The sequence below is a fragment of the Lepidothrix coronata genome, unplaced genomic scaffold (genome assembly GCF_001604755.1).
Source record: "Lepidothrix coronata isolate B3197 unplaced genomic scaffold, Lepidothrix_coronata-1.0 Scaffold119, whole genome shotgun sequence".
Lineage (NCBI taxonomy): Eukaryota > Metazoa > Chordata > Aves > Passeriformes > Pipridae > Lepidothrix > Lepidothrix coronata.
This window is the reverse complement of record NW_016690299.1, coordinates 2,365,388-2,389,441: the sequence shown is the minus strand read 5'-3', so window position 1 is coordinate 2,389,441 and position 24,054 is coordinate 2,365,388. Positions and strand designations below refer to the sequence as shown.

The 24,054-nt window shown below is 53.8% G+C and overlaps 1 protein-coding gene across 9 annotated transcripts in view; it reads left to right on the top strand.

Moving 5' to 3' along the window:
• TRIM9 (tripartite motif containing 9) overlaps window positions 1-24,054 on the top strand; it is a 64,106-nt gene that overhangs the window by 18,500 nt on the left and 21,552 nt on the right. For all 9 annotated transcript variants that reach the window (XM_017825487.1, XM_017825481.1, XM_017825486.1 and 6 more), the window contains exons 2-3: window positions 16,830-16,925; window positions 17,373-17,495. In XM_017825487.1, coding sequence (XP_017680976.1) covers window positions 16,830-16,925; window positions 17,373-17,495 — 219 coding nt within the window. The remainder of the gene's footprint in view (window positions 1-16,829; window positions 16,926-17,372; window positions 17,496-24,054) is intronic.

The window sequence follows — 24,054 nt, the reverse complement described above, 5'->3', positions numbered from 1 at the left end:
CAGCTGCTCTGGGCAACCTGTGCCAGGGCCTCCCCACCCTCCCAGGGAGGAATTTCTTCCCAACATCCCATCTAAATCTATCCTCCTTCAGCTTAAATCTACTCCCCCTTGTCCTGTCAGCTCTACTGCCAAGAGCTCCTTGTCTCCTGGGCTGGCTGGAATCTTCCAGAGGCTCGTGGCTGAAAGCAAAGATCCGGAGTGGTGGTATCCAGGGAGCGGTTTCCCATCCTGTTGGAGGGGGAAGGATTGAGGCAGAAAGAACCAGGTGATCCATCTGCATCTTGGTTTTGCTTCCCTTCTCCTCCTGCTGCTGCTGTGTGATTCCAGCAATCTTATTGAAAGCAGGAAGCATAAAATTAGGGATAATTTGCTGATGTTCAGTTGCCGGTGAAGCTTTGCCTGCCAGTGCCTGCTGGCAGAGCAGAGATCTCCCAGCACGGGCACTGTCTGAGCTGGAGCTCGCTGCTGTTTTCCTAGAGGTGTGAAGGAAAGCTCAGGACAGCAGCTGGAATTGTTCAGCTCCCTGAAGTGTGTTTTGCTGATGGCTCTGGGCGTCCTTGTTCCACAGAACATCTCGGGAGGTTTAACGCGTCGCTTTTGTGCTCGTCGGGCGCTCACCGGCAAACAGGAGCTTTAAAGCACTAGCCAAGAGCAATGTTTAGTGAAAAAAAACAAAGAGAATGTTTTAAGAGAGGCCACATCCTCTTAAAAATATGTCAGAGAAGCAGAGGGAGGGGTTGGTTGTGTACTCCCGGGTCAGATAGGTGGTGATGGGTTTGCCTGAAGAGATGATGGTGCGCGGGGATTTATTTGGTCAGGTCCGGCGTGAGAAGGGCTCAGAGGAGAGCCCCAAAAACACCCCAGAAAGGTGCTGTGAGCTGTCCTGCGTGTCAGGGAGAGTCATGGGAGCACAGCCTGAGCTGGAGGATGGTGATGGTGTGGGGAGACATGGAGGCACTTGCAAACCGTGGTGGTCCCAAAGAGGGAGAGCAACTGGAGTGACCACAGGGAAAGGACGAGTGAGCTGGGCATGCACGGAGAGGAGAGGAGGCTGGAAAGGGGATTGTGATGGTCTTCAAGCCTGTAAAGGGCTCTTGGAGGCTTTGTGTTTCCATGGGTACAGCAGGAAGTAGGATACTTAAATCACAGGAGTGGAAAAGTGGTTAAATTTACCTTTCTCCCAGAGCTGACTTTGGGATTGGGCATTTGGACACATGGGCAGCAGCCTGAATAAGTGCTGATGACCCCAAATACCTCCTTCAACAGAGATTGGCCAGTATCCCATCAGGGAGGGTCAGATTGGGAAAGATGGCCCAAGGCTGAGAGAGTTTAGGTTTGAGACAGTGGTGGAAATGACCATCACGGAATGGTTTGAGTTGGAAGGGACCCTTAAGGTCATCTACCCCAACCCCTTCCATGCTGTTGCTGTTTTACCTCAGATCCCCAGACTGCTTTTTGCAGGGACAGATGGTTAAGAGCAACAGCCAGAAGGAACATACACAGGAAAGCCACGGTGTTGTTGTCGTGTAGGACTTTGGATGTGCCCAAGGTAAGATTTGAGTGGGAGAGGAGATACCTTTTGTTGGGCCCATTCCTTTGGGAAAGGCAGGCAAATTTTGGGGTACAGCAGCCCATCCTTGGAGGGTGCAGCCTCAAAGATTCATTAGGAAATGCCAGGAGACGGGTGTCTGAAATGAATTCTCCTTCCCGTCCAAGGGAAGGCCTGTGTGTCCACGGCCAAAGGGAATGAGATGCCATCTCCCATCTGTGCCTTTAAAAACCTCCTTTCAGCTAAATCCATGAGTAAATTCTGTAAAATCCCAGTTTTGGGCAGCAGCCAAGGAGGCAAAGGGCTGTGAAATGAGAAGCTGCTGCTCAGGCTCCGGGCTGGGATCTCAGAGAGCCACGGTTTGGATGGACAGGGAGATACTGCACAGGGATGCTGCTGCTGTGTGGCATTCCTGGTGCCAGCTCCCTGCTCCTGCTGGTTGGAAGGTGGGATTTACCTTTGTATGAAGCACATGAGGCCTCCTTAGACAGAGTACCCACCAGTCCCACTGCCCCAGAGCTTTCTGGGCTGCACTGGGAGCACTGGACTTGCCCAGCATCACTAGAGCAGAGCAGGGCTTGGATTCCAGACCTCCTGGATGCCATATCAGGACCACATTCAGGAGGAAGGTAGCTTCATTGAGCTTCCCTTTGTGGTGGGACTTCATAGAATGATGGAATGGTCGGGTTGGAAGGGATCTTAAAGACCATCCAGTTCCACCCTCTGCCATGGGCAGGGACACCTTCCACTATCCCAGGTTGCTCCAAGCCCCGTCCAGCCTGGCCTTGGACACTTCCAGGGATCCAGGGGCAGCCACAGCTTCTCTGGGCAACCTGTGCCAGGGCCTCACCACCCTCACATCCAGGAATTCCTTCCCAATATCCCATCTAAATCTGTCCTCCTTCAGCTGACATCTATCCCCCCTTGTCTTGTCACTCCAGGCCCTTGTCCACAGTCCTTCTCCATTTCTTGGAGCCCCTTTAGGCACTGGAAGGTGCTCTAAGGTCTCTCTGGAGCCTTCTTTTCTCCAGGCTGAGCCCCCCCAGCTCTCCCAGCCTTCATGGTCACCATCCAGCCGATCACAGCAGTGGGGTGTAATCCTGTACCTTATTCCCTCAGTGACTAAGGCTCAGAGCTGGAGAATCCAATAAAATTTGCATTTCCAGGCAATTCAATGTCAAAGCAAAGTCAAGATGCTGGCGAGCTGTCAAGCCTGTTTATGACTGTGCCTGACTGCAACCCCCAGATGGTTATTAAAGGCTGTAGGACAAGACAAAAGGATGGTCCATACACTCAGTGCAGAAGGAGGAATTGCCCCGTGGGGCTCTCAGCCTGCTTTCCACTGTGTTTGGGCTGGGACTGGGGAAAAAATCATTGTTTATGCAGGTAATCAGGTTTAAATTTAACTCCAAACAATGTAATCAGATTTCAAGACTTTAATGCAATAATGGGATGGAAGAGCTGAAGTGTGAGTAACCACCGGGGTGGGCTGAGTGGGGAGGCACTAATTGGATTGGAGGCAGATGGAGCGTAATTTTAAGGCAGGAAGCACAGGATTTGCACCTTCCTGGAGGCTGGGCAGTGCCAGGACCACAAGCACTGCCTGGAGGAAGGTGTAGGAGAAGGTGTTTGGTCCTCACACACAGTGGTGGCCTGACATCTGTACCTCAAAAAAGGGGTGTGACAATCCCCTGGCAGCTTCACATGCAGGCTGAGGGTCTTGTTTTGTCCCCAGTACCTTTATTCTGTACAGGACATGGATGTTGGCCCATGGGATCATAACCTAAGTCTTTGCTTCCATGTTTTTCCATCCGCCATGGAGAAAAACGGGATCTAATCTAGGCCTAAACCTTGTCAGGTTTGCTTGGTGGGACTTCCCTCACCATTCACAGCAACGTCCCCCAGATTTTTGGAATAAAAAGATGCAACACTAGTTTGTGCTGTTCCAACCCAGCAGGACCCAAACCTTTCCCTGTTACTGACCTGATTGGAAGTGGTTTAAAGCTCCTTGACCTTTTCTGACAGTTGTTCCCCCAGTGCTCGTTTGTTCTGCACAAGAGCATTTCACAGCAGCCCCTGGGGAGCTCATTTTGTTCTGGGTGGACTTGAGCCCTCTGGCATTCCCTGGGCCTGAAGGAGAAGGGGGGTCAAGCGGAGCAGTGGTTTGTGAGGTAGGTGACAGCAGGTTATTGCTGTGCTGCTTTTCCTTGCTTTGAGATACCAAAATCTCTGCCCTGATCCCTCTGCAAACAAACCCGAGCCCAGCCTGGAGGAAACAGGCTGTTTGCTGGGTGTTTTCACAACACACAGGTGGGTTTAAGGAATTGTGCAAGAAAAACAGTGAGAGGACCTTGGCAGGAAAATATAGACCAGAATTTGGGAGATTTGTCCCGCTGTGGGTGCAGCTGTGGTGATCAGCCTGTCTTCCACATGTTACAGCAACAAGCTGAAGAAGGGAGAGGGTTTTTCATTTTCTTTTAATTAAGAATGACCATAAAACACCATCACTGTTTCACGTCCTACTCTTCATTTCATGGGCACGTGGGAGTGCTTGGGAAGAGCTGACGAGCCAGACCACGGCTCAATGGTCCCTGGGCATCATGTGAATGTTTGCTCTGGTGTTTGCTGTGCAGAGGCTTCTCTGTCTCTAAAACTGTGGTGGAAATTCATAGTGCAGAGCAGTTTGGGTTGAAAAGGACCTTGTTCCACCCCCTTCATGGGCAGGGACACCTTCCACTAGACCAGGTTGCTCCAAGCCCTGTCCAACCTGGTCTTGGACACTTCCAGGGATGGGGCAGCCACAGCTCCTCTGGACAACCTGTGCCAGGGCCTCCCCACCCTCACAGCCAGGAATTTCTTTCCAATATCCCATCTAACCCTGCCCTCTGGCAATGGGAAGCCATTCCCCCTTGTCCTAGCATTCCATCCCTTGTCCAGAGTCCCTCTCCAGCTCTCCTGGAGCCCCTTTAGGTCCTGGAAGGGGCTCTCAGATCCCCCCGGATCCTTCTCTTCTCCAGGTGAACCCCCCCAGCTCTCCCAGCCTGGCTCCAGAGCAGAGGGGCTCCAGCCCTTGGAGCATCTTTGTGTCCCTATGGATGGATGCAGACACCAAAGGGACATGTGCCACCAACAAAACGATGGGCAGCTCCCTGAGGGATGTGATGAGGCTGATGGGAGGGAAACAAAGAGTTGCTTTGGCTGCAGAAGGCTCGGTGAGGATCCTGTCGGAGCAACACCAGCACGGAGCTGCCTCTGGCAGCCCCTGCTGAGCCCTGTGCTGGGGAGCAGAGCTGTGCCAAGGGCTGGTCACTGTCACTTGTGCCCCAGCTGGGAGCATGCTGATGTTTCAATGCTGTCCTGTGCCTGGTGGCATTTCCAAACCCCCCTGGAAGCACAGGGCTCGTTTGCTGCGTGTCAGTGCTGTTGTGTTGTGAGAGATGAATGAGGCTGGCTCGAAGCAGAGCTGAGCGGTGACTCCTCCGGCTCCAGCCCCTGCAAGGCACATTCCAGCGGCGTCCTGAGCAGCTGGAAGTGCTTGGAACCCTCCTGCATCAGCACTCAGAGCCCCATTCCTGAGCAGACAGGCTGGTTCTTTGCTGGAGGTGCATTAACAGGCAGAATAAGCACACAGCTACACTTAAAAACCTCTCCAGAGAGGCGGAGAACACAACATCCCGCACACTGTCCTCCTGAATTTATGGAAAAGGGATGTTTAAGCACCCTTAAGGTGTTCCCCAGCCCTCAGAGGGCTGAATACTGGCAGGGACCATGTCCTGCTCCTCCTGGAGCTGGAGATTGGAGCCCATTTCCCTCGTGGCTGGAGGAGCCAGGTGGGACAGCACACACCCCTCTGTCCTAGGATACCTCCTCTGTGTGGGACATTCCCACCAGGCACAGCTTTGCCAGGCTCCCACTTCCAGCTGCAGCTGCTGGAGCACAGGGGCAGGGAGATGGAATGAGCCTGGCTGGCAAAGGTTTTTCTTGGTGAGAAATCACTCAGGAAAGTATAAGAGTGTAGCTGTCACCACCTGAAGGGAGCCCACAGGAAAGATGGAGAGGGACTTTGTACAGGAGCATAGAGGGACAGGACAAGGGGGAATGGCTTCCCACTGCCAGAGGGCAGGGTTAGGTGGGATATTGGGAAGGAATTGTTGGCTGTGAGGGTGGTGAGGCCCTGGCACAAGTTGCCCAGAGAAGCTGTGGCTGCCCCATCCCTGGAAGTGTCCAAGGCCGGGTTGGATGGGGCTTGGAGTAACCTGGGATAGGGAAAGTTGTCCCTGCCCATGGCAGGGGGTTGGAATGAGATGGTCCTTAAGGTCCCTTCCAACCCAAACCATCCTGGGATTCTATGATTCAGTGACTCTGACATCACTGGGGCTCCCAGCTGCAATCAGACAACAGATTTCCTTTCCTTTGGTGTGACAAAGGGCAGGACACGCTGCAGACAGACTTCTAAGAAAAAATACCCAGAAGATGAGTCTGTGCTGAAGGGAAACTGCAGGAATTTGGCTTCTGGTGCCCTGGAAGGTGGGATGTGTGTTACCTAGGGCTGCTGTCAGTGCTTTCCTTTGCTCCCTCTAACCAGCCCTGAACAAGCATCCAGGATAGATCCAGAGAAATGGATTATTGATGTGGAGTCACCCACTGCTGCACCACTGTTGAGGAAGTCAGTGCATGACAAATATCAAGAATAATGTTGTGTTTTAGTACAAGGTAATCAAGGCAGTGGATCTAGTTATAATCAGCCTCAGGAAGCAGAGTTCAGCTTCTGGAGGAATGTTCTGCAGGTCAGAAGGAACTGGCACATCAAGGAAAATCTTCCACATCTCAGGCAGCCACTGAAAGAGCATTATTATTGTTTTTAGGAAGCAACAATGTCATTGCAGAGCCCTAATTAGAGAGAAAGGTTAATAGAGCCAGACACTGCATTTCCTGAGAGGGCTGCTTAGCAGCTAATCCCTGTGGCAGCTGATCCCTGCTCCTTGTGGCATTTTTCCTTCACTCTGATAAGCCCCTGAGCCCTGGGTTCCCCTTAGCACAGTGTAGCAGACATAAGGGAGTAGGTATTAGAGACTCAGCCGGTGTCCTGAGCTCCTGGGACAGCTCCAAGTGTGGTGTTCCCTGGATTCTGGCCTGTTGTCCCAAGTGCTGCCCCCTGAAGTGCAGTGCTCCTGTCCCTGGGTCATCCTCCCAGCAGGAATAACCCTCCGTGGTCCAAGTGGCCACTGGGCCAGTGAGGTGACACACACAGGAGGTCCCAAGCAGCCACTTCCAGGGACATCCCAGGGCACAGCAGAGAGGGAGCTGCCTCTGTGAGGGGTCTGGAATTAGACAAGGGGCAGTGGGAGAGGCTGAACAGGATAACTGGGGAGCACAGCAGAAGGATGTGGAGCTGCTGGAGCAAGTCCAGAGGAGGCCATGGAGATGCTCCAAGCACTGGAGCCTCTTTGCTCTGGAGCCAGGTTGGGAGAGCTGGGGGTGTTTACCTGGAGAAGAGAAGGCTCCAGGGAAACCTGAGAGCCCCTTCCAGGGCCTAAAGGGACTGCAGGAGAGCTGGAGAGTGACTTTGGACAAGGGATGGAGGGACAGGACAAGGGGGAATGGCTTCCCACTGCCAGAGGGCAGGGATAGATGGGATATTGGGAAGGAATTCCTGGCTGTGAGGGTGGGGAGGCCCTGGCACAGGTTGCCCAGAGAAGCTGGGGATGAATCCCAGCCCTGTGTTGCCCCTTTAGTTCCTGGGATCTCCCTCCACAGCACCGTGGAGCGGTGATGTCAGTCACATCCATGAATACACGATCCAGCCTGTCCTGATCCCCCCCTCAGACCTCAAGGTTCCCTGTGAGGGCTCCAGAGGGAAGGAGATGTGTCCTGAGGATCCCATTTGGATCTTGGCTGGCTGTCAGCTTTGGAGCTGGGAGCTGAGTTCTTGCTGCCTGCCCTGCCCTGAGCTATCCCACAGGGAATGACTGGGAGGGATTTATTCTGCTCCTGCTTGCAAGAACCAGCCACTAGCAGAGTTGAGGGCCTCCTTGACGGGGCTCATATCCCAGAAAAGCCAGACTCAATCAGTGTCATCTCGGTTACAAGACTCCAAGGGACACTGTCACCCAGACCAGGATGTGGGAATGGCTCAGTGCAGGAAAACAGCGGCTCCAGCATGGATTTGGAATTCTCAGCCTGCATTTTCACCCTGATGTCTCCGTGCAGAGCTGCAGCAGGACCTCTCAGGGACACAGCCTGGAAGGTGCACCCCAGGAACACACCTGGAGCAGGACCAGGCGAGGGAGAGTCCAAATTGTCCTGAAACGTGGAGAGTGAACCTCAGCATCAACCCACTCCACAGATCTGCACCAACCAATCTGTAATATTTGGACTTTTTTAGTTTCTCCCCCTTACCTTGTTTGACCCCTGTGTACCTGTGGACAGGCAGCAGCCCTTTGTTGTGTTTTTCCCAACATTCCTGAAATAGATCCAGCAGTTCTGCCTGTGATTTCAAAGGGATGTGTTTAGGTTTTGCCAGGGAAGAGCTTAGATGAGTTGTTGTTGAGTGTTTATGAAGCAAATTAGGAATTAATTGGAAAATGTCAAAGAGTGCTTGCATTTCTTCTCCCCAAAAATCAAAGCAAGGACTATATCCTGTATCAAAGCAAGGACAGAGCATCTTCAACACATCCTCACAGTCAGGAGCAGCCCAGGACATTCCATACCTCCTGCTTTTTTTTAGTCCAAGGACTAGGGGCAGCCAAGCAAGTTGCCACACATGAATTGACCCACAGTGAGCGTGCCTGTGGGCAAAACTGGCCTTTTTCAGCTTCAACCAACTTGGAAGGTTGGATTTTATGATCTTGGAGGTCTTTTCCAACCTCAGCGATTCGTCAGGTTGCAAAGAATCATCCTATACCTATCCTTTTCCAGGGGGATAAGCTAAACCAAGACTGATCCCACAGCAGTGCTTTAGATATAGAAGGTCACTGCAACTCCAGTGAAGTTTAATAACTTCATCTGGTGTCCCCATATTTTTGGAAGTCTGTTATCTCACAGGCCACTTGGCAGCCCTGTCTGCTGGAGGGTTTTCCATTCCTGGTTGGTGGCCCTTGGGGCAAGTGGGGTTAAAGAGCAAGGATGCTGGAATTTGGGGGTTCAGGGTTCAGGCCTGTGCCTTCCTCATACAGGCTTCTCCCAGATCCTGCTGAGAAATCCTTTCAGGCTGCAGAGCACCAGCTGTCCTGGCCACAGCCGGTCTGGGAACCGGGGGATGGCAGGTTCAAGTGAACACAAGGATTCACAGCAGGAACAAAACACTTTTCTGTTCCATTTCAGCGTGGAAGCAGCAGCATGTGACCCGCCCCTGCAGCCTCCCAGGCATCCCAGCCAGGCTGTCATCCATGTGGCTCCTGGCAGGGGGTCTGGAGGCCGGAGTTGTCCTTTCACAATTCTGACATAACTATTCCGCGCGTTAAAATCCACGCCGAGGGAATAATTGGTGTCCTTACCCCGAGTCTCTTGCTTCCAGCAGCGCCTCCAGTGCTGGTTGATGTGCAGGGCTTGGCAACCAAGTCACAGCAGGTCGTTTTTAAAACATTAAAAGTCTCCTTTCAGGGAGGACCCCCCCCAAAACCTGGGGCTGGTCAGGGTGTTGACCCCCATCCCATTCTGCCACGTGTGCAGGGTGAGGGGCTTTGGGCAGCCAGGTGGGACTGGGAATGTCACTGTGCTGGTACAGATGGACTGACAGACATTGCCACTGCTGCAGAATGTCACTGTGACCAGGGGAAATCAAACACACAATAAATCCAGCCTGGCTGGGAGGAGGCAGAGCACCGGCCTGCCTGGGGCCAGGGAATCCTGCAGCCACATGGGAGGCAGTGAAAGGGTTTTAGTAAGGTCGTGCTTGAAAAGAATATATCCTTGTTTTATTTCCAGGCTGGAGCTTTTGAATCAGCTCTGCCTGCTGGGGGAATACACTGCCCCTGTGTCTGTGTGAACAAAGCCAGTGGCCGGGGCCATCTGTGCACCCAAGTGAAGGCACATCAGGGCTGGGGCTTCAGCTCCAGGCTGGTTCTTGCCATCACCACCTCCCAGGGAGCTCAGAGGAATGGTATAGTGGGATGGGGATCCCAAGGAAACAAGAAATCCCACAGGCAATGGGGCTTGGGCCCAGAAATGTGCCAGACCCAGTCTTGGTCAGGCCGGGCATCCTGGTGGCATCCAGGCTCCTGTGGGACAAGGTGTCCACAGCTCCTGACCTGAGCTCTCTCCCCTTCACAGGGATGTTCCAGGGGCTACCCTTGGGGTCCCAGCCATGCCCAGCTCTCCCCAAATCCAACCAAACACCCATAGCCCTGCAGCAGCTCCTTAGTACAGGATGTGCATCCATGTGCAAGATTTCCTGGATAAACAGTAACTCAGGGTGGGTGGGAATAAATAAAAACCACCTGGGCTGAGCTAGTAAAGCCTCCAAACTCCAAGGGACTGGCAGTGATTTCTGCTCTTTGCTGTCCTGTTTCCAATGCTATCAAAAAAATAAGTGGCTTTAACAGAATCCTACCAGCTGGCAGGCAGCACTTTGGATTTGGGACTTGGCATAGGGCAAACTCCACTGCATCACCTCCCCCAGCTCAGGGGGGGCTGCAGAGGGGATGGGAGGTTTTTTCCCAGCTGAATTCCCTGCTGCCTCCATCCTGCCTTGGTCCACAGTCCCTTCTGGAGCGAGTCTTCCCTGTGACAGCTTTTTGGGAGTGTGTGTCTGCTGTGTCGCTGCACAGGGGTGGGGGGAAAGGGTGGGAGATGAGAGGCAGGAGGAGACTGCAGGAGGAAAATTCCCTGTGCACAAAACAGAGTCTGTGTCCCCAGGGGTGCTGAGCACCCTCAGCACCTGGTGCTGGCTGTGGGTGCCCTCAGCACTGCAGAGGGGTGAGGGCTGGGTGCTCTGCACATCCCATGGACCTCTGGACATCCCAAACCCACCACATCCCTCCGTCTGCACTGGAAAGGCTGTAACTCCATCCAGGGCTGGGGATCCTTGGGGAGCTGCACCTGGCTGTCACCACCACAAAGGTGTCCCCGTCTGGGGGTGTCCTCCCTTCTCAGGTTCTGCCTGGGGTTTTCCCAGCACTGCAGTGGCAAAGGGATCCCCCAGGAGGATCCACCAGGTCCTAGGACTAACAGCAGCAGTGTAAAGGCATCTCTACCCCTTCCAGAGACCCAGGGGCCACTCCACATGCCCTGGAATTAATTCTGATGTCAATAATATTGCCCCAGAGATAATCCTCTCTGCGGATGCCTGGCCTAGAGATGCAGATCCCGTGGAGGATCATCTGCTTGGCGGATCCCAACTGCTCTCAGGGCTGTGGCAGAGGCAGCAGGAGCATCCAGCCCCAAGGAGCTCCTCTCCCAGGGGCTGCTCCATCCAGATAGTTTGCATTTCATCTTCTTCCTGCATACCCCAATTTTCCTGGCATAACTGCACTGAAGGAGGAGAACCAAGGTCCCCATGGAATGCAGCAGGGAAGTGGGGTGGTCCATTCCTAAAGGTTCCTTCCTGTCCTGCAGTTTGCACGTGGGGGCTGTGCTCACAAACCTGGCTCTGTGTGTGTGTGTGTGTCCTGCTGATGACAGGCATAGGCTCTTCCATCTGTTGCTCTATTTGCAGCTTTCTGTCAGGCTCAGAGCACATCCTTCTTGTGGGAAACCAGGAAATCCTGAGCTGGAGCTGTGTCTGATGCTCAGCAGCAGAACGGTGCGGTGTTGGAAAGGGAATAATTCAGATCCATGTCCTGTTCCTGTTGCCTGCTTTGGTTCAGAGTCACAGATCTTTGCAGCTAAGATCATGGAATCACTGAATCATGGAATGGTTTGGGTTGGAAGGGACCTTCAAGACCATCTCGTTCCATCCCCCTGCCATGGGCAGGGACACCTTCCACTAGCCCAGGTTGCTCCAAGCCCTGTCCAACCTGGCCTTGGACAAGAGAGCCAGGGAGGGATCTCTTTGGACAAGGGCCTGGAGGCACAGGACAAGGGGGAATGGCTTCCCACTGACAAGAGGGTTAGATGGGATACTGGAAAGGAATTGTTGGCTGTGAGTGTGGTGAGGCCCCAGCACAGGTTGCCCAGACAAGCTGTGGCTGCTGCCCCATCCCTGGAAGTGTTCAAGGACCAGCCCCTTCAGGATCCCAGGACACAGCACTGTGACTCCTCGAGTCTTGAGGGGCAGGTTTAGCCCAGGCTGCAGCTCCTGGTTTCTTTCCATAGGCAGCATTGAATCCAAAAGTCGGGCCCTCGTGACTGGAGCCAAAAGCCAATTAGCAGCAGTTTAGCTTCATCAGCTTCCTGACTGAATGCAAGTTTTAATTAAACATCCCATTCTAATTAGTCAGGCATCGAGTACACTGAACTGGCCTCAAGATTCAAAGGCTGCAGGTCCCGTGCTTTAATTAAAAGAAAGAAGCACGAGTTCAACTCCAGCATCTGTGACAGCTCCTCATCCTTTCGAGGGCACGAGCAGAACAGCTGGGAACAGCACCTTCTCCTACTATGCCTTATTCCTGTTTTGCCTGTATGGAAGCTCCAGTGGAGGAACTGGCTGGGAGATGATTGGGTTGGAAGGAGAGAAGAAACAGGGGCTGGTTGTAACACTTGGGGTGTCAGAGCAGGTGTAATGCCAAGAGCTCTTTTGGGATTGGTTTTGGTGAGTTTGGTGTTCACTGAGAGCCGGCTGAACATGAGCCCAGGGTGTGCCCAGGTGGGCAAGAAGGCCAAGGGCATCCTGCTTGGATCAGCAGTAGTGTGTTCAGCAGGACCAGGGAATTGATTGTCCCCCTGTGCTGGCACTGCTGGGGCACCTCCATTCCTGGGGGCAGTTCTGGGCCCCTCACAACAAGGACACTGAGGGGCTGAACTGTGTCCAGAGAAGGGAACAGGGCTGGGGAAGGGTCTGAAACAGCAGGAGCAGCTGGGGGGGCTCAGCCTGGAGAAAAGGAGGCTCAGAGGGGACCTTCTGGCTCTGCAACTCCCTGACAGGAGGGGGGAGCTGGGGGGGGCTTGGGCTCTGCTCCCAGGGAACAAGGGACAGGATGAGAGGGAACGGCCTCAAGTTACACCAGGGGAGATTTGGGTTGGATATTGGGGAAAATTCTTCATGGAAAGGGTTGTCCAGCCCTGGCACAGCTGCCCAGGGCAGTGGTGGAGTCCCCATCCCTGGAGGTATTTAAAAGCCCTGTGGATGTGGCACTTGGGGATGTGGGTCAGTGGTGGCCTTGGCAGTGCTGGGGGAGTAGTTGGACTCCATGATCTTGGAAGGCTTTTCCAACCTAAACCAGAGCCTGCAAGCGAGCTGGGGTTTGAAATGACAGCAACTGTTCCTCACCCTTGTTGGGGGCCAACACTGGAGAACCCGAGGCTTTTCTCAGTGTTCCAGATGTCACAGGGAGCCAGCTCCACCAATCCAACACCCAGTGCTGAGCAGGACCCAGCACCTCCTGAAATAACAAACCCACCTCCCTCCTCGCCTCAAGGTGAACCTGGAGGAGCTCCATGGCTGGCAGCTGGGTTATACAGGAGGAGAACCGGACCAGACCCGACCGTGCAGAGTTAAAACGATGCTTTTCTCTGCTTCTTGGAGCGTGCTCAGCCCTGCAGAGCCCTCAGCCTTCTGCACCGACTGTGCTCATCCATGCACTGGGACAAGGGAGAATCAGAGAGTGACAGAAATCCCTTTGTCAGCCGTGCCTGGGAAGGAGGAGGGTTATGGAGCTATTAGAGAGCACAAAGAGGGGACAGATTCTCTCCTAAGTGCTCTGGGGACAGAGATTTAAATGCTTAGCTCCCATTAATGCTAATGTGAATCACAGAGGTCTCTTCTTACAGCCTTGGAACAAGAGCATTGAAAAAGGGGCCAGCTTTCCGCAAAGAACAAATTCCCTTGATTTTAAGGCGCCGCTAAATGGGATTTTTCTTCATTTCACACTCATTAATTCCCCTGCCTGCGATTGCTGAGGGTTGGACTCAGTGCACGGGAACTGCCTGGCCCACTGCATGCTGGATGATCCCCAGGGCAGTGTCCCCAGAGCGGGGTTCCTGACCCCAGAAAGCCCCAAAGCTTTTTGCTTTCACGTGGAGATGCAAAGTGCAACAATCTGGCTTTTTGCAGGGAGGGGAAATCCTTCCAGCATGTGCCAGAAATATCAGCAGCTCTTCTTTCTTGTGATCTGGCAAAGGAGGGGAGAAGGCTTGAGGTCCTTCAGACCCCCTGGTCCCATGTGGAGGGCTCCAGTATCTAAAGGGGCTCCCAGAGAGATGGAGAGGGACTTTGGACAAGGGCCTGGAGTGACAGGACAAGGAGCAATGGCTTCAGACTGACAGAAGGCAGGGTTAGATGGGATATTGGGAAGGAATTGTTGGCTGTGAGGGTGGGGAGGCCCTGGCACAGGTTGCCCAGAGAAGCTGTGGCTGCCCCTGGATCCCTGGAAGTGTCCAAGGCCAGGTTGGAGCCACCTGGGCTAGTGGAAGGTGTCCCTGCCCATGGAAGGGGTTGGAATGAGATGGGCTTTATTGTCCCTTCCAACCCAAACCATTCTGGGATTCTGTGACTCCTCTTGAGTCTCCCCTTCCTGCTCCCTCCATGTAGGTCACACACTTGGGGGAAACCTGTGAATCTGGTGATTAAATCCTTCTCTGGGGTGACAGCACTAAAGCCTGGGTTTGCTCCAGGGGACACGGAAGGTACCTGTGGAATTAATTCCTCCCCAGAGCCTCTGACTTTATTAACATGATAACAGCAGCCAGGAGGACTTTGTCTTCCTGTGGCACACAATGGTTATTAATCACATTGTCACTGCCCTGAATGAATCCATGAATCCATGCACATTCCCATAGGTGCTCTGTTGGCACATGGCATTAATTAGCCCTGGTTAATGGGCTAATGATGGGCTCACAGCCCCCCCCTCCCTGTCCCCAGCAGGGTGACTCTTGCCATGAGCAGCAGGGATGCAGTGGGAAGGCTGGGCAGGTGTTTCTTTCAAAGGGGATGTGTCCAGGAACGTGTCTCTGCTCCGGGAGAGGCTTGGAATAATGGGAACCCGTCCTGGACAACGTGCTGATGAAAAGCCACTCTGTAGAGCTCCAGTGGGGAGCCTGTGGCCACCCATCCACAGGAACTGGCCAGTGCACATCACAAATAGGTCAGATTAGGTGGAGGCAAAATTCACCCCGAGAAGGTTTGCCAGATCCCAGTTGTGTGGCACATGGTCCAGGGCAGTGATGCAGTGCCTGCTCCTGGAAGCACTGGTGGGCATCAGAGGGGTGAGTCCAGTGGAGCATCTAATTGGAAATTAGGAAAAGGTTCTTCCCCCAGGGGGTGGCTGGGCACTGAACAGGCTCCCCAGGGCTGCCAGAGCTCCAGGGGTGTTTGGACAATGCTCTCAGGGACAGGGTGGGATTGTTGGGATGTCCTGGGCAGGGCCAGGGGTTGGACTGGATGATCCTTGTGGGTCCCTTCCAGCTGTGCCATGTGCATTGTGCTCTGAGTCTGGGTGTGCCCAGGATGAAGGAGCTGCACATGGGCAGCTCTGCCATGCCCATGGGCAGCTCTGGCATCCCAGAGCTCTTATTAAATTTTAAGACCACATTTAAAAAGCTTTCCCGTCAGGAAAGCCTCAAAGAATTATGTTGATATAAAGATCCCCTTTCTGAAATGTGTGTTAATGGATAAAAAAAAAAGCCTTCTAAAGACTTAAAAGGGGAAAAAAAAAACAAACCCCAACATGCTGCAGTTTTAATGAGGAGCTTGTAAACATAACCGACCCCTGCTGATTTTTTTCCATTAATTGTGTGTGTTATTGGAGACCAGGGCCCTGCAGCTCTCAGCAAAACACCTTTGCTGAGCTGGGCTTAAGGCATCTCCCTAAATCCAGGAGGGCTGGAGCCGTGCACGGGCTGTGGAGGGTGATGGGGGTTTTGCAGGGGCAGGGCCGGGTTGTCCCTGTGGATTCAGGCTCTGACCTCGGCTCTCCTCCAGCTGGAGGAGGAGGGAGGAGGGACGGGGAGACCTGCTGAGCTGGCTTAGCAATCCCATTTTTATTAGAGATGCATTCGCTGATTAGCTCCACATCCTAACGACTCGGGCACGATAAATTACAAAGGAAATGCAGGAGTCACTTGGGTTGGATTAACATCTCCTGGGGAAGCAGCAGTGAGGTCATTTTCTGGGCCATTAAATGGTTGCCATTCGTTTTCTACAGCCTCTCTTCAATAGCAATTCTGCTTTTCGTTCTTGATTTCAGCCCAGCACCACCTCAGCAGACACCACAGTCCTTCTCTCCCATCCCACCTCCTCCCTCTCCCACGCTGCCATCCAGGGAAGCACAGCACCACCAACAGCACCACCACACAGGTGCCAGCCCATGCCAGCCCCATGCCAACATCCCGATCACAAGAGGGATGGTCCATTAGGGTTTTTTTAGGGATTTGGGGACATCAGGCACCTCCTGTGCTCCCTTCTGTGTCTACCACAAAGAAAGCTCACCCCTCAAACTCCACGGGGTGTTTGCAGGCAATTTGCAGCCCATAAAAGAGGCAAAATCTCTCCCAGAGGTGAATTGTGGCGGGTGATTTGCCGGGCTCTTGAGATAATAACTCCTGCTGGCAAAGGGGGAAGATTCCTGAGTTAATGTTCAGAAAATGCCACGAAAATGAAAAGCCATTTGATTAACATGATGATGATTGTTATTACCATGCTCTGCTGCTCAGCCCAGGCTGGGTGGGTGCACTCCCACCCCTGTATCCAGAGGAAGAAGGAGCACTCAGGATTTTGCTTGACAGTGGAGGACCCTGCTTTACCTTCACTTCTGGGAGATTTTCAGTCTGATTTGGGTGGCCTGGCCTGTGCCCTTCTGCTGATCATCCTCAGCAGACATGGAGCGGATCCTACAGGATTTTTTGGTGTCTGGCTCCCTGGAGAGCACAGATCCAGGGAAGGGAGCGGCTGGCTCACTTTGAGACACAGGATGGATGGATGTGGCTTGTCCATGATCACCCAGGGAAGCCTATGGAAGAGATGGACACTGAATATCTGCTTCCCAAAGCCAGGGTATCCATGATGATGGCTAACCCTCCTTTTCCTGTCCTTACACTCGGGGCAGCAGAGGCAGATGGACACCTCGGTGGGATGCTGAAGGCAGTGCTGGGCTGCAGCCCATTCCCAGCCCAAACCTCCCACTCATCCAGGCTGATGGATGAGTCCTGGACATGGAAATGACCTTGCTTTTTCTTCCCCCTGCAGAGCCAGCTTTCCCAGGCCTTGAATGGTTTGTCAGACAGAGCCAAGGAAGCAAAAGAGTTCCTGGTCCAGCTCCGGAACATGGTGCAGCAAATCCAGGTACAGTGTCTCCTGGCTGAGGAACAACCCCTTCCCACCAGGATGAGCTGCTCTCTGCCATCCTCTGTCCCATCCCCCAGCTTGGTTTGGTGGGTGTTCTCCCAAAGGGCCCCACACTTGACTTTTCTTATGACCCCCCTGAGCCATCCCCAAAACTGTCTTCCTAAGGCTGCTGGTCTTGAGAGGAGCATCAGAGAGCCCAGCCCTTCCCATATCTGCCATAGGTAGATCCAAGGATGTGGCAGGATGGACCAAACCTGTTCCTCACCTGCCACCACCACATTTTCCACGACCCAAGGGCATAAGAATCCCACTGTGGATTGCTGGGTTGCAGTGGTGTAGCTACATGTACAAAAATGGTCTGTGTGGCATCATTAAAAAGGGAAATCCGGTTTCCCAGCTGAACTGGGGGCGTTCCCAGGCTGTGACTCTCCCTCTGCCCTGCAGGAGAACAGTGTGGAGTTCGAGGCCTGCCTGGTGGCCCAGTGTGACGCCCTCATTGACGCCCTCAACAGAAGGAAAGCCCAGCTGCTGTCCCGGGTCAACAAGGAGCACGAGCACAAGCTGAAGGTGAGCTCAGGTGGTCAGAGAGCTTCTTGCAGGGCTGGCAGCGGATGGGAATGAGGACTAGGATGCTGTTTGTTGGGGTGGAGCGAGGAGGTCACTGGGAAGCCACTCTTTTTTTCACATGAGCTGAATTCCATCTTGCTGCAGATGCCCAGCCCGCTCCCAGCGTGTCCCTCAGCAAAGTGCTGCTTCCTCCAGGTAGTTCCCACTGAATTATTCCAGTAACTAGTCATTAGGTCAGCAGAGCCATATGTACAGCATCCACAGGCTGGAAGATGACCTTGTTCATGTCCCATGTTGCTTCCAAGCTCCTAGAATGATCCTGCAGGATGCTGAGTGTCTGTAACTTCTGCTGGCTTCAGCTGAAGTTCTGGGACACTTGGTGTCGTGAGATGCCACTTTTGTCACCAGGCAGGAGCAGGATTTACTCTGTTTTATGTGCTTGGTGAGCACCTCATGGCCTCAGGGTGGTGACTGCAGTGAGATTGATGGTTTTGGGGGAGCAGAGATGCAACTCTCAGCATGAGCTGTGAAAATGGGCCCGTGGTTTGTGTCATTCCTGCAGTCACCACACCACGTCTTCCCAGCTGATTTGGGGCTGAGAAGGGAAGCAAAGGGCCCAGTCTCACCTGGGGGCAGTGGAACAGGTTTAGCCATTCCCAGTATCTGTTGGACAGGGTAGTTGCACCCTGGTCATCAGTGATGGGGTTTCAGCTGGACCAACATTTGTGATTCCAGGATCCCTCCTCTGAGGTCATGTCAGTGTTCTGTGTAGAAATTTCTGTGTCTGTTCTCTGGCTCCACTTGCACACACCCCCCCAGCCTTGCTTTTGGTCACCCAGGAGGCTCCCAGAGGGATTCCTGGACCTGCCTAAAATGAGGGAGAAGACCACCAGCCCTACGTGCCTGCCAATGATGGGCAGCACGAGGGCACTTCCACGGGGAGATGGACAAAAGGAGCTTTGTGGGACCGAGCCCACCGTCAGTGCTCAGTGCCCACCAACAAAGCACAACCCCAAGCAGCCATGGCACAGAGGGGACCCCCACTGCCTGGTGGGCTCCCTTTCCCTCATCCTCTTCAGGGCATGGTTAATTAAACTCTCACAAAGCCGGGCAGCACAAAGCAATTTCCCTGCTCAGCACAACCCGCGGGGGCCTTTCACTTTTTGGCCGGAGGAAGGAAGGGATCTGCATCCCACTGCTTGCTCCCACCTCCAGCCCACCCCCACCCACCCTCCTTGTCGGCTGGGACTTGTCATCAGCCAGGCCTGGTCCTTAAAAGAAGGAACAGTCCCTGGATGTCAGACTGGGCCTTTAGATCAGCCCTTGAGCCTCCCTTTGTGAAGGATGGAGCTCTTGGAGCTCCCCATGTGCTGCAGGAAGGGCAGGAAGGGCTCTGTGTGCTCTGACAGATGTGGTGCATGAGCCTCCATCCAGTTAGAATCAGGGAGTGGTTTGGGTTGGAGACAACCTTAAAGATCATCTTTTTCCACCCCCCTTGCCATGGGCAGGGGCACCTTCCACTAGCCCAGGTTGCTCCAAGCCCCATCCAACCTGACCTGGAACACTTCCAGGGATCCAGGGGCAGCCACAGCTTCTCTGGGCAACCTGTGCCAGGGCCTCCCCACCCTCACAGGGAAGAATTTTTTTCCTAAGTTACCAGTAGCACCCCAGCAGCTGGTGTTTAAAATCCCAAAGCTGCTTCCTCTGCTCTGCAGCCCATGGATTGTTGGGCAGATTTTTAACCTTGAATTATTTGATTTTCCCTTTTAGTCCTTGCAGGGATGGGAGGGGGTGAGTGATAAACCCAGTGGTGCTGCTGTGCTTTTAGGCTTGTAGGGGAGGGAGGAGTCTTGTAGCCCTGACCCACCTGGTGCCAGGTGAGACTGCACACTGAAATTGGCCTCCTGTGGCTCCAGAATCATCAGGCTGGAACACACATCCCTGGTAAACACACATCCTTCCCCTCTGGCCTGGGGACAGGGATGGAGAGGGTCTTGCCTGCTCTCACAGGCTGCAGATGGGATAGGGGGTGCAGGAGAGTCTTAGTCGTGTGGGTACCTTTGTGTTTCCCTCTGGGGAAGGGGCTGCCCAGGTCATCACCACAATCCCCTTTGCCCCCTCCAAGGAATCCCCCGGACAAAGGCAGCACCTGCAGCTCCAGCTGGACACAGGCTGGGCTGGCCTCACTCCAAGGGTCAGGGGATCCAGGGAGACATGAAAGGGGGGCAACATTGTGCCTGGAGCAGCTGCTTCCCAACAGGACATCCCCCCCAGCTGCCCGAGGCTGAGGGGGATAACAAAGCCCCCAGCTCTTGCTCAGAGGCTCTGGAGCACTGGAAGTTCTCGTGATTAAAGGAAACAACATGAAGCTGAGTCAGGGGAGGTTTAGGTTGGATCTCAGGAAAAGGTTTTTCACTCAAGAGGGTTGTCAGGCACTGAACAGGCTCCCCAGGGCAGTGGGCACGGCCCCAAGGCTGCCAGAGCTCCAGGAGGGTTTGGACAACGCTCCCAGGGGAAGGGTGGGATTGTTGGGGTGTCCTGGGCAGGGCCAGGGGTTGGACTGGATGATCCTTGTGAGTCCCTTCCAACTCAGGGTATTCTTTGATTCCATAAGCATTGCAGATGGAGCAGGAATGCTTCCAGTGTGTGTCAGGGAGGACTGTGAGCAGGCTTAACCCTGCAGCAGAAGGGCCACCTCCCCACCTCCACCTGCCCCACCTGCAGCAGCGTGTGCTGCTCAGTGCCATCTCTTCCTGCATTATGTGGAATTATAACCCATGGTGGGTCCTCCTGCAGGACCCTGGGGCTTGTCCTAGGTCGTGTTCACATCAGCACAGGGCAATTTTGGCCACTGATTTGCGCTGAGAGCTTCACCCCTTCCCATAAGAGACCAGCCCAGAGCATCTGAACCTGGCCTGTGTGTCCATTTGCCGCTGCCCTGTCCCCAGTGCACGTCAGCTGAGGAGATGAGCAGATGGAGTGACCAGTGAGACTTGGCTGTGCCACCCCGAAGCCCCTTCAGATCCAAAGGAGTTGCTCCAGCAGCCGGTGTGGAGCCGCAGTGTCCTGGCTGCAGCCGGCGTCTCCACGGGCTGCTGCTCCTTCCCAGTGGGACATTGGCCATCCTGGCATGGTGTGGCACCGTGTGAGGGAGGAGGAGAGGCGGGGGGGGGGGCAGAGCCTGCCCATTGGCACAGGGCCACTGGTGCCTCTCCCCGCTGAGCCCAAGTTCCCGTTCCTGTGGCGCCCGGAGTTGGGGTCGGCTTGGCTTCGGGACTGACCTACTTTGTCCTGACACATATTCCATGGAGCCAGGCACCAGTCCAGGCTTGCCTGTGGGCCAGCACTAATTACTCCAGAGAGGTCTGTGAGGACACGAACTTGGAAGGGACATTTCCCTGCCTGTCTCCAACCTGCCAGTACACTTGGATTCAGGATTGAGAACCAGGGCTTTAAAAAGTGACATCTGGAGGAGCATTGGGGCCAGGTGCCTGCTCCACTCTGGGACACAGCTCCTTGTCTGTCCTCCTCATTGCTGGCCCTGGTTTTCAAAGGAACAGTGTGCTTTTCCCCACGGGATGATGCCTTTACAGCTTGGGCAGGTTTGTACAGGGGACACAAAGGCTTCCCTGTGCTGTTGTCCCAGGAAAAAATCTCTCCTCAGCCCACAGCACACAAGGACTGAGCTCTGCGGGCACCTCCTTAAGCTCTCAGCAGCGTGGTGGACCATTCCAGTCTTTTTCTGGCCTTCAGGCCATAGGATGCCTTTGCTCCATGATTTCATCCCATTGCTTTGGCTGCAGAGCCCGTGCGGGCCAGCGGGAGTTGTCACATTTCCCAGGAGAGCTAAATACCTGGGAAACACTCACCAGGGGCTCCTGTCCATAGCACTGGATCTCCAGAGATGAAATGCTGGCCCATGACCCTTCTTTAGGGGTTACAGTCAGGGTTTTCCAAGGGATCTCAGTGTCCCCTGTTGGATTAGGTCACTGGTGGTGGCAACACAGCAGCTCTGCCTTTCCCAGCTCCAGCCTGAGCCTCTTCTCCCACCAGCAAGTCACCATGGAAACATCCACCTGGAAAAGCTCTGCTCAGAGGACGTGTGGCTGTGGGATTCAGGGTCTGTCCTAATGGGTTTTCCAGATGGGATTTTTCCACAGCAGCACCTGTAACACCACCCCTCACCCCCATGGCCCTGCAGGCCCTGTCCCTACCCATGGTATGCCCAGAGTGAGGAGACTCCATGTCCTCCCTGTGACATTCCCAGCAGGACTCATCCCAGGCGCTGGGAATGTTGAGTGCCTTGAAAGCCTGTTATCTACCCAAGCACTAAAAAGAGGAGGAAGGCGAGGGAGACATTTGAGTGGGAATGAGTGCTGGTGTTATTGCCTTCTAGGAGCTGTATTAAAATGTAAATTATAGTTAATGTCACCTTACAGGGAAGAAAAGCTCTTGAAATAAATGTCCTATTTTAAGGTCGTAGTGAACTGCTGTGAGTGCACACAAAAATCCTTTTTATAGGCTGTAATTAGCAGCCAGGTTCTGGCTGTTGCCTCATTTGGCACCTAAAGGGGGAAAAAAAACAGTATTTGGTAGAAATGACCCCAAATAGAATGTATGGAGCTTCCCAAATCTCCTCAGCAGCTGAGCCATGGAAGAGCCAGGCTCCCTACAACCACCTGGGAGGAGGTTGGAGCCAAGTAGGGGGTCAATCTCTCCTCCCAGATAACAGGAGGAAATGTCCTCGAGGTGCACCAGGGGAGGTTAAATTGGATATCAGGGAAAATTTCTTCATGGAAGAGGTTGTCCAGCCCTAGAACATGCTGCCCAGGGCAGTGTGGAGTCACCATCCCTGGAAGAGTTCAAAAACCATGGAGATGTGCCAGGTTTTCCTGGCAGTCTGGTGGATACTACAAGCCCTTCAAGGTCTCCTGAGGCTGCCCCTCAGCCCAGGCACAGCCTCTTGCACGAGTCCAAGGCCTGAGGAACTTCCAGATTTCACTTCCAGCTCTCTTCATCGACATACTCTTCATTATTGGGGTAACAGGGAGCTCCCAGGGAGTGGACACCCCTCATGCAGGAGGAGGACCACAGGATGCTTGAGGCCATTTGGAAAACTTTTAAGCTTCACTGGCCTCTCTGGGTTTAGACCAGGCCTTCAAAGGCGTGGGAGGTGTTTATGTCTTATTTCTCAAACCTTTAATTTTACTAATCACAGTGATTAATGGAGTCTTTCTGTTCCTGTCTATGTCCAGTTTCTCTTGCAAGCTGTAAAGCCACGAAGCCCCACTAGATCCCAACCAAAGATCCCTCTCCTTTCCTTGAAAACAGTTTGGTTCTGGTGAAGGGAACATGGATTTCCACTCTTGGTTTTCCTTCTGTGGAGATGCTGCAACCAAACTGCTGTTTCATGCTCTGGTTCTCCAGGTGGATTGTGCTGGATCCCTGAGGAATCACAGAGTTATGGAAGGGCTAAAGGTGTGGGCTGGGACAGAGCTGCAGCCACAGCTTTGGGTGCACCTCAGCCAGGCTGCCCTGGGCTGCTTCTCCTTGGATTTTGAGTGTTTCCAAGGCTGGAGGCTCCACAGCCTCTCTCTTCTGGTTTTTTACCACCTTTATGGAAAAAAAAAAAAAGCTTTTCCTTATGTCTTCACCAAGCAAATGCTGTTTATTGGAGGCTCCTGCCTGGCTGGAGGGAGCAGATGGCAGTTCTGCTGGTAATACTTGGAAAACATCGACCCTGGCAGGGAGAGGCTCACAAATTCATTATCCCGGGCAAACCAGACAGAGATTTAAGCCGCAAAGAACATAAGAAGATTGTTTCACCAATCCCATCTTTGCTGTCTTCCCGGTGGCACGTGCATTTCCTCCAGAGGGGGGGTCTTGCATGAAGGAAGGAGGTGGCTTTTCTGGGCATTCTGGGTGGGATCCTCGCTGTGCCCATCTGCAGCCCAGCAGGCAGGGAATGACAAACCTTGCTCTGGCTCATCAGTCCAGTCAGGATATGCTCTGACAGTGAGGTTGGACCCCACAGGCTGGTCTTACCTCACACTCAGTTGTTACACCATGGTCTGCAGCTCAGGGACCCAACATCCACACAGCCAACAGCCCTGCCCAGGGCATGACAGCCCCCAGCCCCTCTCTGGGAGCAGGAGAGATCAAAGGAAGGCAAAGGGCTGCTTTGCACCCCCACTGCACCTTCTGGATCCCGTCCTGAAGGACTGAGCATCCCCACTGAGAAAGGAAATCCAAGGGCTTGCCCACGCTTTCCAGAAGGTCAGTGTGGGAGTTAGATCTCCAGGAGCACCTGTTGGCTCTGCTTCGTCCTTACAGGACCTAAGGGGCTCCAAGAGACCTGGAGAAGGACTTTGACAAGGGGCCTGGAGGGAGAGGACAAGGGGAAATGACTTCCCACCGCCAGAGGGCAGGGAAGGAATTCTTGTCTGTGAAAGTGGAGAGGCCCTGGCACAGGTTGCCCAGAGAATCTGTGGCTGCCCCTGGATCCCTGGAAGTGTCCAAGGCCAGGTTGGACAGGGCTTGGAGCAACCTGGGCTAGTGG